Source organism: Rhodnius prolixus, unplaced genomic scaffold (assembly GCF_049639745.1).
Source record: "Rhodnius prolixus isolate KJV_2025 unplaced genomic scaffold, Rpr scaffold_3, whole genome shotgun sequence".
NCBI classification, from domain to species: Eukaryota; Metazoa; Arthropoda; class Insecta; order Hemiptera; family Reduviidae; genus Rhodnius; species Rhodnius prolixus.
This window is the reverse complement of record NW_027411603.1, coordinates 9,662,314-9,678,038: the sequence shown is the minus strand read 5'-3', so window position 1 is coordinate 9,678,038 and position 15,725 is coordinate 9,662,314. Positions and strand designations below refer to the sequence as shown.

General features: G+C 32.1%; 2 protein-coding genes across 4 annotated transcripts in view; one reads left to right on the top strand and one right to left on the bottom strand.

Annotated features, from left to right (window-relative positions):
• The window catches only part of LOC141453683 (uncharacterized), a 45,736-nt gene that overhangs the window by 21,196 nt on the left and 8,815 nt on the right, over positions 1-15,725 (bottom strand). The window lies entirely within an intron of this gene.
• LOC141452603 (pro-resilin-like) lies at positions 12,963-14,115 on the top strand. Of its 2 annotated transcripts, XM_074124911.1 has the most exons (3): positions 12,963-13,117; positions 13,218-13,370; positions 13,830-14,115. In XM_074124911.1, exons 2-3 carry the CDS (start codon positions 13,269-13,271, stop codon positions 14,040-14,042), a joined length of 315 nt encoding a protein of 104 aa, XP_073981012.1. In that variant the 5' UTR covers positions 12,963-13,117; positions 13,218-13,268; the 3' UTR covers positions 14,043-14,115. The 2 variants fall into 2 exon arrangements, with proteins under 2 accessions (XP_073981012.1, XP_073981013.1); XM_074124912.1 differs by having other exon boundaries at positions 13,079-13,370.

The following is a 15,725-nucleotide window of genomic DNA, read 5'->3' as shown; positions in this document are numbered from 1 at the left end:
ATATTTATATATTTTATATACCTACTGTTACACTTCCATTAGACATGGAGATGAGATATTATGAAGTGGAATGAATTTTTTTTAGAGAACAATGACTCTGGTGCGGTAAGAAAAAGTCGTATGAGTCTTATTACTAGAAACAGTTACATAGAAATCGTGGTTACGTTAAAAGACAAACAAACAAAAATTCTGAAACAACAGGCAATTTAAATACACTAATTTGTGTTAGGAACAATAGCATTTTTGTAATGGAAACAAATACTAGTTGCAAAATTTAAGAAATTGCTAAGATTAACTAAATAAATTCACAAAAAAACATTAACAGAAAGTAAGAAGTATAATTATTACGAAATAGTTATTATCTATGTGTTTAGTTTGACATTCAAACTGACAGATAAATCTCATGTCTTTATGATCTTTCTCAAGCAATGAAAATTTATCATCAATAATCTGACTGTAGGGGATCAAAACAACAACAAATATTTCTTGTAGCAGCTATTGCTTATTAAGCTTTTTCAAATAACAAAAAACATAAATGTCCTTACTGCCCTTTGGAAACCCTTATTATATTTGCCCTTCCAAACAGGTTCTCCAAATCCGCTAGTACCCATGTTCTAATCTAATTTGTTATTTAAAATAACATTATTTAATGAAATGATAAGACATCTAAACTGTAATTATTAAAACGTATATGTAGTCACTTATATTGAATTATCCATAGTGAGGTTAGTTATTGTAATTGGTAAGTGTTAATAAATCAAGGATGTTCAACCTTCAGCGTTTCATTTGAAGGTCTGGTTTTTTATTATTATTATTTGTAATTTCAGTTTGCGTTAATTTTATAAGTTGTACTCTTAATTGTATATCATACTTTAATTAATGATAATAAAAGTCAAAGAATAGTGGAATTTATAGGTGAAAAGGAAAAATAGTGTTTAATTTATTGCAACATCATCACAACATGATGTCATTACTGATGTTCATCAGTCACTTGCATCAAACTAGCTAATATTATTATTGGTTATTTCAGATAGATAGTTAATTTTTATTCATAAAATTGTTTTAGCTAATTACAGTTGTTTGAAGGCTTAAACATTTTCTCCAACATTCTATCGATAAAATGTATGAAGCTAACGCGGCGATTACGATGTACAATAGTCGCACAATGGGCCTTATAGTATTACATGATATCTAACAGTCGACCTCTGCCCTTTTTTTATTTTATTTTGGTTTTAAATGCGTTTTAGCGTATGTATTTTCAATCATTGTTTACCTTCTCCTACTTCTATTAAAAGGCAGTACTGCAATCGAAACAAATTTTCCAGGTTTTTAGCCTAGGTAATGAGTAAGCTTAGATAATTTTTACTAATTGTGAGTTGGAATCGTTGTCTGAAAGGTGACGCTGCGAGATTCCTGGAATAAAGTGAAATGTGTCCAAGGTGTACAAAGAGAATCGTTGTTGACTTAGGGCGTTTTCTTGTGGCATTCGTGTCCTCATCTGGTGGTAACAAGGGCAGTAAAAGAAAGTAAAAACAGATTAACAACTACTCTAGTTATCTGATAATTATGATTCTATTTTGCTGCTAAGTAATTAGTAGCACCGCACTCTGCTCGTGTATATGTGAGAAATACACAATACTGTAATATAATGTATAATGAAATATGTGGAGCGCAATATCAGATCTACTTTTATTTCATTTATTAATACATACGAACTTTATCAAAGATATATTATTGAAGTCAATGTAAAGAATTGTACTTTAGACGAGCCAAGAATGTGATTAAAATAAAATAAAAAAAGAATGAGGTGTAAATAAAGGACACAATAATATCAAAGAAAATAAAGAAGATGAGCCAGTATTTACAATGAATACATATAAATATACTGTATTATTTATTAAAAATAAATACCCGTAATTTATATATTAAAATGTAAAGTTTTTTGATTTAATTAGTTACTTTTCCATCGGAAACTTGAGAGGGCCCCGCAAACAAAGAATGGCTAGTGAAATATTGGGAATAATGACGTGTGAAATATAACATATTATTTCCTTTTGTTAGCAAATAATCGTGTGCCAACCTTGTATAAATTCGCATTATTCAAGGTGCCTAACGTTTTAAATAATATTTAGTTTGTGCGCAACTAGTAAGCTTTATAAAGTAAATTATTATTACTTTCTCTGAAAGTAAGAAAGAGTAAAGTCAAAATCTCTACACCAAACTAATTAATCTCTAATGATGTATCTATCTCTGATAATGGATAAAAGTCGAAAACAGTTAGGGGTACCAACACGCGGATGAAATCAACGATATGAATCACTTTGTACCATCCTAGGGATTAAGGTGAAAAAAATCCAGCTGAAGTAAGTTCTCACAAATGAGAGTACCTGCAAGTGCCATATAAAAAAAGAATGCATGACGATTCTGAAGAAATTAATTCAATAAATAAATGGGTTGACAAATACGCCATAAAAAACACAGCATCTTATAGTATAAGCCAATTAAATCGTGGTATGAAGGGAAGTACATACAAATTTTCTTCTCGCTTCAGGAAGAACTTGCATATCATTTTTGAAAGGACTTCGACGAAGCTATTTCTGGACAAATATATCAGGCGACGCTTAAAGAGTTAATAGTAGTGAAGACGATTCCAGCAGAGCCAGGAGAAAATGAATAGCAGGAAAAACCGCAGTATAGGCGTAAGAGAAAAGGTAGCAACAATATGTAGGCACCAAGACCCAAATGGGAAAATTAAATGTGAATTCGGACGAGTTGTCGCGCGATACGATGTCTTCGCGTGGCATTGAAAGAGTGGAAGACAGACGACCTCTAAATCAAATAGGCGAATGAGCCAAAACTATATGTATTCTACCAATACGAGTTACATAGGCTTTTTTTTATCATATATCTGAAAAGAACTTAGTTCATGTCTTAATAAAAGCGAACAGGGGGTGGGTTCAGTCATTTATACTAAAATTACAACATTTAAATTGTTTGTTTCCACGGTTTAAACAAGTTTTTCTTTTTTTAAATAATAAAAAAAGGAGATTAAAAAGATTAATTTCAAGATTACACTGCAAGCTATTGTGAATCTGCTAATTAAGAATTCAGCCTTAACTAATTTGCTGTTCAACTGACTAATTAAACAAAATTTAAAAACAAATCAAAAGGAGATTTCTCTATAGGCTAATTTTATAGACACAAACTCTTGAGTAAAAATCTATAATCCTTATGTAATACTGCTATAAATGTGGATATTGCAGATTGTAAAACTAAAGAAATCTTTAGCAAATATCCTCTTTTTGAAACGCATCGTATAGTAACTTTCAAGAATTTATGAACGTAATCTTACTTAATTTATTATTTGGAATTAAATTCCCGCAACCAATTTTTAAGAAATTTCAAAATACAATCAGTCCTCTATTAATCTTGTAGATGAAATGACAATAATGATTTTCATTGATTCCCTAGATGTTTATTACTTTTTAATTGCTTTCCTATTGCTAAACTAAAAATTCAAAACAAAAAATGAATATGATGAAACATTTTTTTCTTTCTAAAATCCTCAAAGCTTTCTTTAAACTTCCATCTTTGCCACTAATATTGATTCACCAAAGCAGAAATAAAAAAAAAAAAAAGGTTTTGAGGGTAGGGTGGCATCCATGTTCCACCTAAAAGTGTTAAGAAAATTTCTTTTTTTGAAGCTAAATTTTTTGGCATTGAATATACATAAAAAAGTAGATTTCGAATAGATTAGAGTATGTTGATTGGATAGTGGAAGAGATTCCAAGGAGTTCTGAGGAAGGACATAGAGGTGGTAGTCGTTTACAAGGACGGCTATGTATGAGATGACTGGACTATGTGGAGAGTGATCAGACTACTTTGAGTTGTTGTAGAGGCTCTCAAAGGCAGACGACAGAAACCTATAGTTAAAGATTGTAAAGAAAACCTGATTCCTCTTAGGCTGGAGCAGTGCTAGAAGAAATAGTCTTTCGAGACCAGAAACCCCTAGCATTGCCTAAAACCCAAAAGAAGCCTAAAATATAAACCTAAAATACATCAGTTACGAGAACTAAAATTAAAATATACTCTATAAATGAATATTTTTCCATATATTGTCACTTGAATATTTTTGTACATAATTTTATATCTGTTGATAATATATTGGTAAGTACTGATTATCACTATGCACGCCTATAAGAATGCATATATAAATAGTGTTTTGCAATGGATGTTCACTGAAGATTGTGTATGGCCAATAGGTGAAGGTGAAGATGGTTGCGAAAAAGGAGACATTAGTTTTAATGAAGAACTGATATGCACGCACGTGAAATACAAAAGGTAATGCAGATAATTGAGGCAATCTTTATTATTATTTTAATACATTATGTATACAAATATGTATACATTGGTGGCTTTATTGTTTTATGTATTTTTAAGTAAACGGTTAATGAACAAAACAATGTTTTTAATTAGTGCTGTTGAAAGTATAAGAAACTGTCAACTGGTGATTCATGTCAATTTGCGTAACCCTCTCCCAGCTAAAATTTATCCCTTTATTTCCGTGACTGTAAAGGCGTCCTGAAAAGGTACAGTCGACTCTCGATAAATCGAAATCCAAGGGACTACAGGAAAAATTCGAATTAACGAGACTTCGAATTATCAAGAAGGGGGAAAAAAATCGAATTATTAAGAGTTTTTATTATGTATATATGTATGTACATACGTATATTGAAAATACGTACGAGCTTACCTAAGTTTTAGACATATATAGCCTCAAGTAAAAAAGTAAAAATAATGAAAACGACAAAAAAGAACAAAAAAATTACATATGTATTAACATTTCAATAACTAATAATATACATATGTACCTAATTAAAAAAATGAAGGACAGTTTTTTTTTTAATGTGGCTTGACTTAGTCAAGTGACTTGGAATTGTTGATAATGGAATATTGAAAGTTTTGGCGATATATTTTTTTTTTCGAACCGCTTTTCAGGCCGCAATAATTTTATTTTTGTCGGACACAGTAAGGGAGACGTGCTTCCCATCTGACAAACTAAGAAAGAGAATTGGAAAGTTAAACTGGGCTGAATGGAGGGAAACATTACGCAGGAAATGAACAATAAGCGTAAACATTACTAGGGAAAATTCGAATTATAAATAGGGGAAGCGGCCTCGTTCGAATTATAGAGCCTTCTCTACCCCTGTTGTTAAGAAAAGGATTTCGAATTATCGAGCTTATCTAAATACACTGCATTTTTTCGATTTACCGAAGTTAACAGCTGTAGCGTTCGAATTATCGAAAAATTCGAATTATCGAGTTTCGAATTATCGAGAGTCGACTGTAGTAGGAACTTAGTTTTCTAGAGTGGGGTTCTACCTAATTTAGAGTCGATTTGAGAGCCACATGTACGATTATTGGGCCTTGAGCATCTATTACGGCAATCCATCTGGCCGACAAGGTGATAACACAGTGCTGCGGTCGACAATTTCTATACGGAAAAGGTTTAGACCCCTATTCAGATGTACCGTCCAATGAGCCTCCTGACATTTTATACCCGAGAATTTTTATTTATTTTATTATAGTTATGTGGAACTGTACTTTGTTTAGTCATCATTTGTTAACTTTCATTTTTAAATAATAGAGTAAAACATCAATTTCTTTTGACAACCCTTATACAACTGTTCACCGGACAGTTTTAATTACAACGGTCTTAGACCTAGACTATACATTTTGATAATAATTCGTGATGCGTCGAAGAGTGAAGGAAATATTTTGAGATTTTATCTCGTTCAGTTTTATAGCCCATTTGTTTTAACCATTGAGGTGAGTTGGGACTGAAGGTTTCTATGAGCTATTATTGGATCTACATTAGTAGATAAGATGGCAGTATCATCAACATAAATGAGAAGAGTAGTCTAAGGATGAGTTGGTATGTCTGAAGGGTAGATAGTGTGCAGAACGGGGCCTAGAATGCTGCCTTGCGGAACTCCAGCTTCAGCAAGACTGAATGGAGAAAGAATAGTTCCTACTTTCACTCTAAAATGTCTGTCAGTTAAGTATGATTTCAAAATCAGAAAATAGGTGGCTGGAAGGATGCTCTTGAGCTTCCAGAGAAGTCCAGTGTGTCCCACCCGATCGAATGCCTGCTTCAAATCAAGGAACACTCCAGAACAACACTCCTTCTTATTAAGGGTGGTGGAGATTACATCTACAACTCGATGGCAATGCTGTATGGTGGAATGATGTCGCCTGAATCCAAATTGGTGGTGCGGGGAAATTAAATAAATAAATAAACCAAAATCCTACATTGTTTGTGGTACCACTTTAAGTGTTTGAAAAATAACAAAAACACAAGTTTTTGAAGCTTTGAGGGGTTTTAGGGGTATTTTGTTTGTCAGAAAGAGAAAATATTTTTGTATTCAACATGAAAAAACGTTAAAACAGAAGCTTAACTTTATTATTTTAAGCTAGAAAAAACATTCTGACAATAAACGAAAGGATGTTCAATTTACAAATAAATATTATTTTCCGAGTACAGAAAACCTATTGGTTGGAACATCGGGATGTCATTCAGCATAAAATCAGAAAAATAAAATTAAATAGAAAAATATTTTGTGTTCCCACTTTTTTAATTTGGATCAACATGTCAGAAACGAAAAAGCAATCAAGATAATGGGTGTAAACCAAACTTTTCTGATAATATAAAAATTATTGGTCATCTCGCAAAAGCTAATACTGGCCAACATTTGTTCTGATCGATGATGCCTAAATTGTAGATATTAGTAAAAAATAAACTTTCATCACGACAAAGCAGCCACGCCCCACGTAGGAGCCTTAGAAATGGAAAATCAGACCTATATCTGGTATACCTAGCCTATTCAGATTTGGCATCCTCCGACTTCCGCCTATTCCTAAATCTATAAACATCCATGGCCAAAATTTTTTCACCTTGTCTAAGTACAAGTAAACGAAATTTTAGGGTGAAATTTGAATTAAATGGTAATAAATGTCATCTATCAGTGGCAGCGGTCATATCTCTCATTTTCTAGAGTATTATTACGCGTAAAAAAAAAAAAAAAAACTAAAATATAAATTTAACAAACTATGTGCACCCAACAAGCCAAGACATTGATGTGGTCATCATCTCCCACCATTGTTGTAGCCAGATACGGAAATGCCTTTGCAATTAATAAATGGAAGATTATCACATTTTTACAATAAAAACAAACGCTATCGTCAGCTATTATTTTATATGGCAATAAAGTTAGCTCAGCCTCGTGAAGCGGATTGGACCCTAGCAATCCCCTGCATGGAGTGAAGAGTTTTTTATATTTCCTCAAACCCCATTGAGTTGCCCTCATCACAAAATAAAATAATTAAAAATGTGGTGTAAAGTCCGCAGTGCTGGATAATATCTTTTATTTCATCCGTTATATTACGCATGTTTATTGAAACCCTGTGACCAGTTACGGACTCAACAAGTGTTGTGCGTGACGGAATCATAAGTGGACGTTAAAATTTCTATCCCGAACAGATAACTCTACCTCTGATGATGGGTGGAAGTTCAAAACGATCAGGGATACAGCAAACATAAGAGTTACGGCGGATAAAAATCAAAGAAAATAATAAAAATTCCATGTAAAATTGCAATGATTTTTTTTTTCTAAATAAATCTTTAAAACAAAAAATAAAGGAAGTTACTGATGTCGCCCATTAATCAATTCCATTTTTACTTAAACATGACTTAAAATTTTATTACAGTAATATAACTATTACAACAACTAATGTTAGTAAACCAAAAGCATATCTTTATGAAAAGGAATGACTAAGGGTAATTTTTTTTTTTGCATTATCACTTTTTTAAATTTTATTTTAAACAATCTGATGGGAACAATCGCCAGATTTTCTCTTACTGCAAATCCCAAAGTTCTCGTCCACACTTTTTAATCAAATTCATTTTATTTTCACATTATAAATGGAAAAGCTTAAACACAAAGAAGAAGGCACTACCAGATGTAAACAGAGGGTTTAAAGAAAATCATTTGTGACATTTGCAAAGAAGAATTAAAAAAAAAATAAAAGCTGCAAATGTTTTTATTTTGGTGTGATTTCAAGCTATTTATGAGGAATAAAGGTTGCACTTCTCTACCAGCCGCAATTGCATTTCTGAAAGCACTCTCGGGACCTCTTCCTCCTCAAAATAAAATTTTACAATATCTCTTGATTGGAATCTGATGTACTGGTACGTTTGACATTCTCGGGTCTGGAAAATTCAGCGGGGTGCCGCAGATTGCGCATAGCTGCATTTGAGGGAAGTCTACTACTATCACTACCCAAAATAAATTCTTCTAGAAAAATTATTCTAATAAAAGTTATAGCCTATGTACAAAGAATATAAAGTCTAGGAACATAGCATATAAAGTCGAAAGGAGGTAACTCCTTTACTTCTTTCCGGGTCAATTATCACTATCCTCAGTCATATACGAGTTCTGGAAATTAAATAATGAGACTGATTTTTTAAAAAAAAATTATTCAAAAAGAATTACAATTCTATATTGTCACCTTCAAAATAACTGCCTTCTGAAGCCACACGGCGCTGGAGACGTTTCTTCGACTCCTCATAGCAGTGCTCGAACTCCGATACTGGAATAGCCTTCAGCTGGTCGGTTACAGCCGTTTGAATGTTTTCGACTGTCCAAAAGTGAGTTCCCTTGAGGTGATTTTTCAACTTCGGGAAGAGAAAAAAGTCACAAGGACTTTTCAAGTCAGGCGAATAAGGAGGCTGAAGAGCCACAGGAATATTTTTACTGGCCAAAAACTCGTTTATTGAAATTGCTGTGTGACAAGTAGCATTATCGTGATGCAACACCCACTTGTTCTTGATGTTTCAATAAACGAGCTGAAGGCTATTCCAGTATCGGAGTTCGAGCACTGCTATAAGGAGTGGAAGAAACGTCTCCAGCGCTGTGGCTTCAGAAGGAAGTTATTCTGAAGATGACAATATAGAATTGTAATTCTTTTTGAATAAATTTTTTTAAAAAATCAGTTTCATTACTTAATTTACAGACCTCGTACTTCATTTTCTCGAACTTATTCTCCTCTATTTATTTTTATTTGAATTAATCAAAGAAAGACACAGTAAGCTTGGTGAATAACAACTGTGATTCCTTTATATGTATTTCAGCACAAAGAAAAGGATGAGCTAATTAATGAATGCGCTTGGATACAAAAGGATATAATACATTTCAACTTCCATAGACACGGTAACTTTACTAACTGTAATTATAGATCTGCAAGATGATTTCGTTAGATTAGAAAGAGAAAGAGATGTTTGTGCCGTGAAATATATATAAGAAGAAGTTAATTGTATGTAAATTGTACATGTGTAACCTTGTAAAAACGTTTGGATGCTCAAATATACACCAGGACATCACTCATTAACATTTTCTTATTTTAAGTATGGATATGCTGATATATCTCCAGCCATCACTTCAATTACCGATGCTATCTATGTGCGAGTCTAATTATCTATTTTGTAATATAAAGTGGATACATAAGAAAATTGACTGTGAATATTAATTACTACATTCGACAAGATCAATACCTTTTACAAATAATTTAGTTATTCTAATAACTACGAATATGTATGTTCATTAAGTAATGAGTAAGTAAAACAACATATATAGTTTTAAGAGTGAGTAATATCTAAGACTACTGCTTCTAGTTACTCTTTCTGCACTAAAGAAAAATTAGTGAAATGGAATTTTCACTTAAAGTAATCGTTCTGAGGTTTTGCGGAAATCGAAAAAAGGGTTTTTAGAAAATATTCGGTTTGCACATAAAACAAAGTTTCTAGGAAGCAGTGGTATAGCTCAATCAAACGACATTCCGTACGTGATGTTGACAATAAGATAGTAAGGTGATAAAGCTTTCACCTTCAAAAATATGACTTAATAAAAATAAACGAGTTTTACTTCTCGATTCCAAAGGCCATTAGTATCTCACCTCAAGCTCTTAACAAAAACGGTTCCATGGAACGTCTAACCCTCTTTTAGCAAGGAAGCGGACTAGACCACTTATTGAATGAACAGTTAAATCTCTAAATCACTTACTAATCTAGTCTTTATCTATCAATTCTTGTATAAGGCCAGTAATTAAAATAACCAGGAGATTTAAAAGAAAAACAGTAAACACCAATAACACATAAATTACATGTTTTGTTTACCACGGATACGATAATTGACCTTAATGAATTCTCTTCGCTATGAAATATGAAAATTGTGATTATTATTATATTTAGCGTAGGAAATACACCTATTAGTAATAGCAATATTTTAGCCTAATAATGGCTATATTTAACTAAAATCGTCATAATAATTTTGAGTAAACACTTAGTGATTAATTAAAACAAAAATAGCGATGAAAATTAACAATGCATCAAGAATATTCAGTGCTAAAAGTTTTAATATCACTTCTTGTTTACAAACTACTTTATTAGCTTAGAGTCGTTATTAGGAGGAAGGGCGGGTAGAATGCCAACTGTAAAATAAGCAATCTCAATAAGCAATCTGTAAAATAAACCTATAATTATAACCTCAAATTGCAAATATTTTTTCCCTCGACTAAAGCATCAAGTAAAATTTTTTAAAAGGAGTCCTTGCCCACAATATGCGAAGAAATAAGAAAAAATTGCAGGAACTCACATGTTGCAATACTAATACCCAACCGATAACATCCAATCACTCAAAAACCTCTGTAAATCGAGTCTCTTAAACTTAAACGTTTTACACACTTAAATGGTAAATGTCCTTCTAATACTGAATATTACAGTAATTATTTAATATTACTTAGGAAATTAGTTATATCTGCCATGAATTACTCTACACGAAAAGAAATGCGAAGTTATACTTCCCATTAATTTTCTATGTAGTCTCAAGTTTTATCCTCTCTCCCAAAAATTCCTTAACATATTTTTTCCCCGGAAAATGTATAAGTGAAGATTTATAGAAGTCAAAGAACCCTCCTTAAGTACAAAATGATTTGTAAATTCTAATTTGGAGCACTTAAAAAGGAGAGATAGTTACTCAGAGCGAGCACTTGCTGCTTACAAGTTCATCTTATTAGCCTCAGCTGGTCAAGAAACATCGCACACCTCTTAACGGTCCGACCTAAATGACCCAGTGCGTTTTCACAAGCGTCTAGCACATAGAAAAGGTCTCATTAGGATAGAGCGATCAATACACAGACTCGGTGTAAATTAAAGTCAAAGCCCAGCCACTTTATATGCAGAAGAGAAAACAGTTTGATTTTAGTGTAATCACACTAGTTAAGGAGATATGACATCTTAGACCAAAGATTATATCGCAAGAAAGAAAAGTCGAACCATTTCATTTTAAGAGAGCAGTTTCCTCTTAGACCAACAAGAGTTAGGTGTAAGGGTCTTTTTTAATGCAGTTACTTTTTTTTTAAATGTAGTTTACATGGATAACCAACCCAAATCAAAGCATTCTGTTTTTTAGTTTTTGCCATACCAAATACAAAAAAAAAATTGTACAAAAAATCCTCAGGAACAGCTAAAAAAATTTGTTGATTCTCGAAAAAAAATCATATTTCGAAAATAAACTTGGAGCAAATTTGACATGATGGCAATAGTTTTTCTGACCAACAACGAGAAAATAAAAACACCGAATTACTTGGATAATAAAGTAGGTTAAGATCCGGCATAAAAGTAAAATGGGCAAGTTTATACCTAACGTGATTGCCAACTATTGCAAATTATGTTAGAAGTGAGTTGTAACATGTTACATGTCACACTATAGAAAAAAAAGGATGATATTCTAAAAAAAAAAAAAGATAGACAAACCAACTCTTAAAGATTCAACCGGTCAACCTTATTTCTTCAACACTACACGTTCACATGAACTTTAAGCAAAATTGTTTCTATAATACAAATGTAAATAACGCTACTCTAACAATGTTGAAACCGTGAAGCAAATCATGCTATCTTACTTCTCGGAATTTTTCCTACGAGATTAATTTTATTGATCAAAATAAAAAATCTGCAAAAATTCTTCAAATAAATTTTTAAGTTTAAGCCTTCTACGTCTTTTCTTTTTATTCTTATATTCTTTTCTGGCCCTAATAAAAACCATGCATTTATTTATTATAAAAATCAATTTCTTTATAACAATGGATTTTTCCAATTAGTCCAGCTGTAGTTTTTGTTGATAAAAAGCTTTGACAAATATTAAAGATTCAATTAGTAAAGAATCGTTCCAGAACAAAAAACAAAACAAGGCCATCTTTAGCCAAACGTTTCGACAAATTTATTGCCTTCTTCAGGGCATGGCTATGCGGATTGGTTGAGTTACAGAAAACACTCAATTTGCAATAAATTAAATTGTTGTGCAGCGATTCCTCGTTAATTGAATCCTTAATATAAACATGTTTACGGTCACTAAAAGCTAATACAAATTCAGCTTTGAATAATTAAAAAAGAAACTTTTTAATTATTAGGTACACAATACAACATTGACCACAACAAAATAGTACCAGAACAGTTTCTTCGTTTACGTCAAAAACAAAAATATTACGAAGGTAACTTAATTTTGAAAATTTTATACAATCTCAGTACAACTCTTTTGCAGGGAGGAAATGAAAGTAAATTAATAAATAATTATTAATTAATTAATCCTAATCCAGTGGGGTCTTATAATTTTATTTGTTTTTAGGAGCCTCTTACCGCTCCTCGTCAGGTGATGGGCAGCGTTGACTGAACAGATGTGGCGGGAATGCGCCGAAAAGGGCTTCGAATGCCAACGACTTCAGAGTAAAAAAAATAAATGCTAAAAATAGATCTTTAAGCGTAGATGGAATTACTAATTATGTATTAAAGACCACGAAAGGAAAAATAAATTTTAATACAGAATCATTTTCCAATAAGGAGAGTGTGATCCGCTTAATACACACTAACTAAATAAGAGGGTGCTTTAGTGGGGGAGGTGCAACTATAAGAGCTTTCTTATGTCCTTGGCTTCAGAGCGCGTAGATATATATACACAGAGGGGCAACCGTTCTGGGTTATACAGTAACCAACCACCCTCACCAACAGGTAAGACTACCTAGTCATCTAGGATTCTTTGGGATTTACTAGACACAACAATCAGTGATATTCAAATTGTGCTTTTATTTTTATTACTTTCTTTTTAAAGGGAATTTTAAATTCAAATTCAGTTGTGATTTTTGTGCGTTCTACACGAAACATGGCTACACATCTAATATTTTTGTTCACCTTTTGTCTCGTTTTTACAACTTTGGTTAGTGGCGCTCCTCAAGGACCTCCTCCAGATGAAAAGCCAGAACCAGTAAGTGTTTTTTAAAAGTATTTTTACACTTTTTCGGATAAAGAACTTCATGAATCATGTAAGAAATAATCGTGAAAAGTTAATCCAAATTGAAGCAGTATTCATTTATATTTCAAAAGAGTTTGCGTTATTTTACTTTATTTTTTTAATTAAGTCGTCTAAAGTAATATGGCTCCTAGAACCTCCATCGGTTGGATGGTGTTCTCTCGTTAGAGACAATACTTTCCAATATCGGTCACAGAACTGAATTGATTGTAAGAAAAATATAACAATTTCCAATTCGAAGACCTAGCAAAAAATAAAAGTTGCCTTAACTAACAATTAGTAAATAAAAATGCCAACAATAATTAAATATGATAATAACAATAGAAAAACAAATAATTCAATAATTATTTATCTATTCTTTTGTCAAATATTTATATAGGACTAAAGTTCTGAATTCTATTACTTATTCTGCAGTACGAGTACAGCTACAAAGTGGAAGATCCACCTATAAACCTCTACTTTGGCGCAAATGAAGCTGGAAATGAAGTAGGCCGAGTGGAAGGTTCGTATTATGTTTTGCTGCCGGATGGACGTATGATGACAATCACCTATTATGTGGATGGTGAAAGTGGATTTGTACCAAAGATCTCCTTCCAGGAAAACGCAAATCCAACAGCTGGACGGTAATCAACGATTAACAAAAATTGGCAATTTCGAACGATTCAATAATATATGAGCAATGTATTTATGGACGAATAAACATTAAAAAGAAAGGAAAATATCGATTTGAAAACTAAGAAAAAGAAAAATTTTAGTTCTATTAAATAAAAAAAATATATATTGAAACTGTACAAAAACTAAGTTTATTTTTACTGAAAAGACATGATATTTTATGTAATACTATTTTTTTTTATACCTCAGTTATCTTGATAATTTTGAACAAAATGTAAAATATATTTATTTTGTAATTAAACCATTTTTTCATTGATTTTATTAAGGTGTCGTTTTTAATTAAATAACCCGCTGAAAGTTATAAAAACAAAGCAAAACAAAAAGCTAATGTACACAGACGTTTGTTTTCCCACAATTGCATCATTTCCATTCACGTAGGAGTGTTAAAATTTTGTAATTATGCAAGGCCAAAAGTAATAAAATTTACTCTCAACAGTTTTAATTTTACAGCAAATGCTTATTATTACTATCATTATTATTATTATTATTTTTTTTTTTTTTTTTTTTGGCGCATCAACAGCTGAGGTCATTAGCGCCCGGAGCTTTTTCCAGTGCACTGCCGGCCTCCGGACAGTGTTCTCTCGTTACAGACAACACTGTCCATCACCGGTCAGTGAGCTGTAAGAAGCTCCTAGGAAGAGAAAATCTAAGGGTCAGCTGCTGGATTCGAACCCGGGACCTCCGCGTGGGAGTCCAGTATGCTAACCTCATAGCTAATCCCTTCCCTATTATTATTATTATTATTATTATTATTATTATTATTATTATTAGTACTATTTGTATTTATTAGTATTATTTGAAACGATTACCATACTTTCCCTTAATAGGTGTAAGAGCAGAACGTCGCTTTAATATTACTTAGGGGAGCCCTAACCCTGCCAAATTTTATCAATATCGGGCTAAGAATTAAAGAGTTTATTATTAGTAATAATAATTTTGGAGGAGACCTTACATACATGGGGCTAACTCCTCTCCCATTCGATGTAAATCAAGACCCCCAAAAGGTACATCTACCTCATTCATGAAAATCGGTTCACGCGATTGTCATGGTTACAACCAGAACAAGAACATTTTATAAACATGCAAAAAAAAAAAAAAAAAAATTACAGTTATAAATGAAGAATTACCTTATTTTTTTAAAAGAAAATTTGGGATTTTATCTTTTATAGAAAAAGAAAAAATGGTCAAAATTGGGTGTTTTTCAACGTTACGCTTGTTCGTGCACTACTGGACAGTTTTAATTATTATTATTATTATCTTACGCGGCAAGCAATTGAGTTTGTTGAAAATAATTAAACACCAAAATCGCTCTGTGCACTTCAAGTAAGACTTGAGAAAAGATATGTGGCCTTCTGTACAGTATGTATTGTAAAAAAAATAGGATAATTCTTTTACTAAAACTTTTAAACATTCAGACAATTCACGAAATGGGTACAGAGTGCAACTATTTGAAGTTAGAATATCCTCAGAATAGATGCACAATAGAATACATACATTTCCGAACAAAAGTCTACATACACCACAATATTTCGGGAATTTTCAAAATAAAGAATTATTAGAGTAAAAATGTGATTTAAACATTTGTAACTATTGTTACTAAATATATATATATGAGAGATGAAAAGACCTCTGCCATCT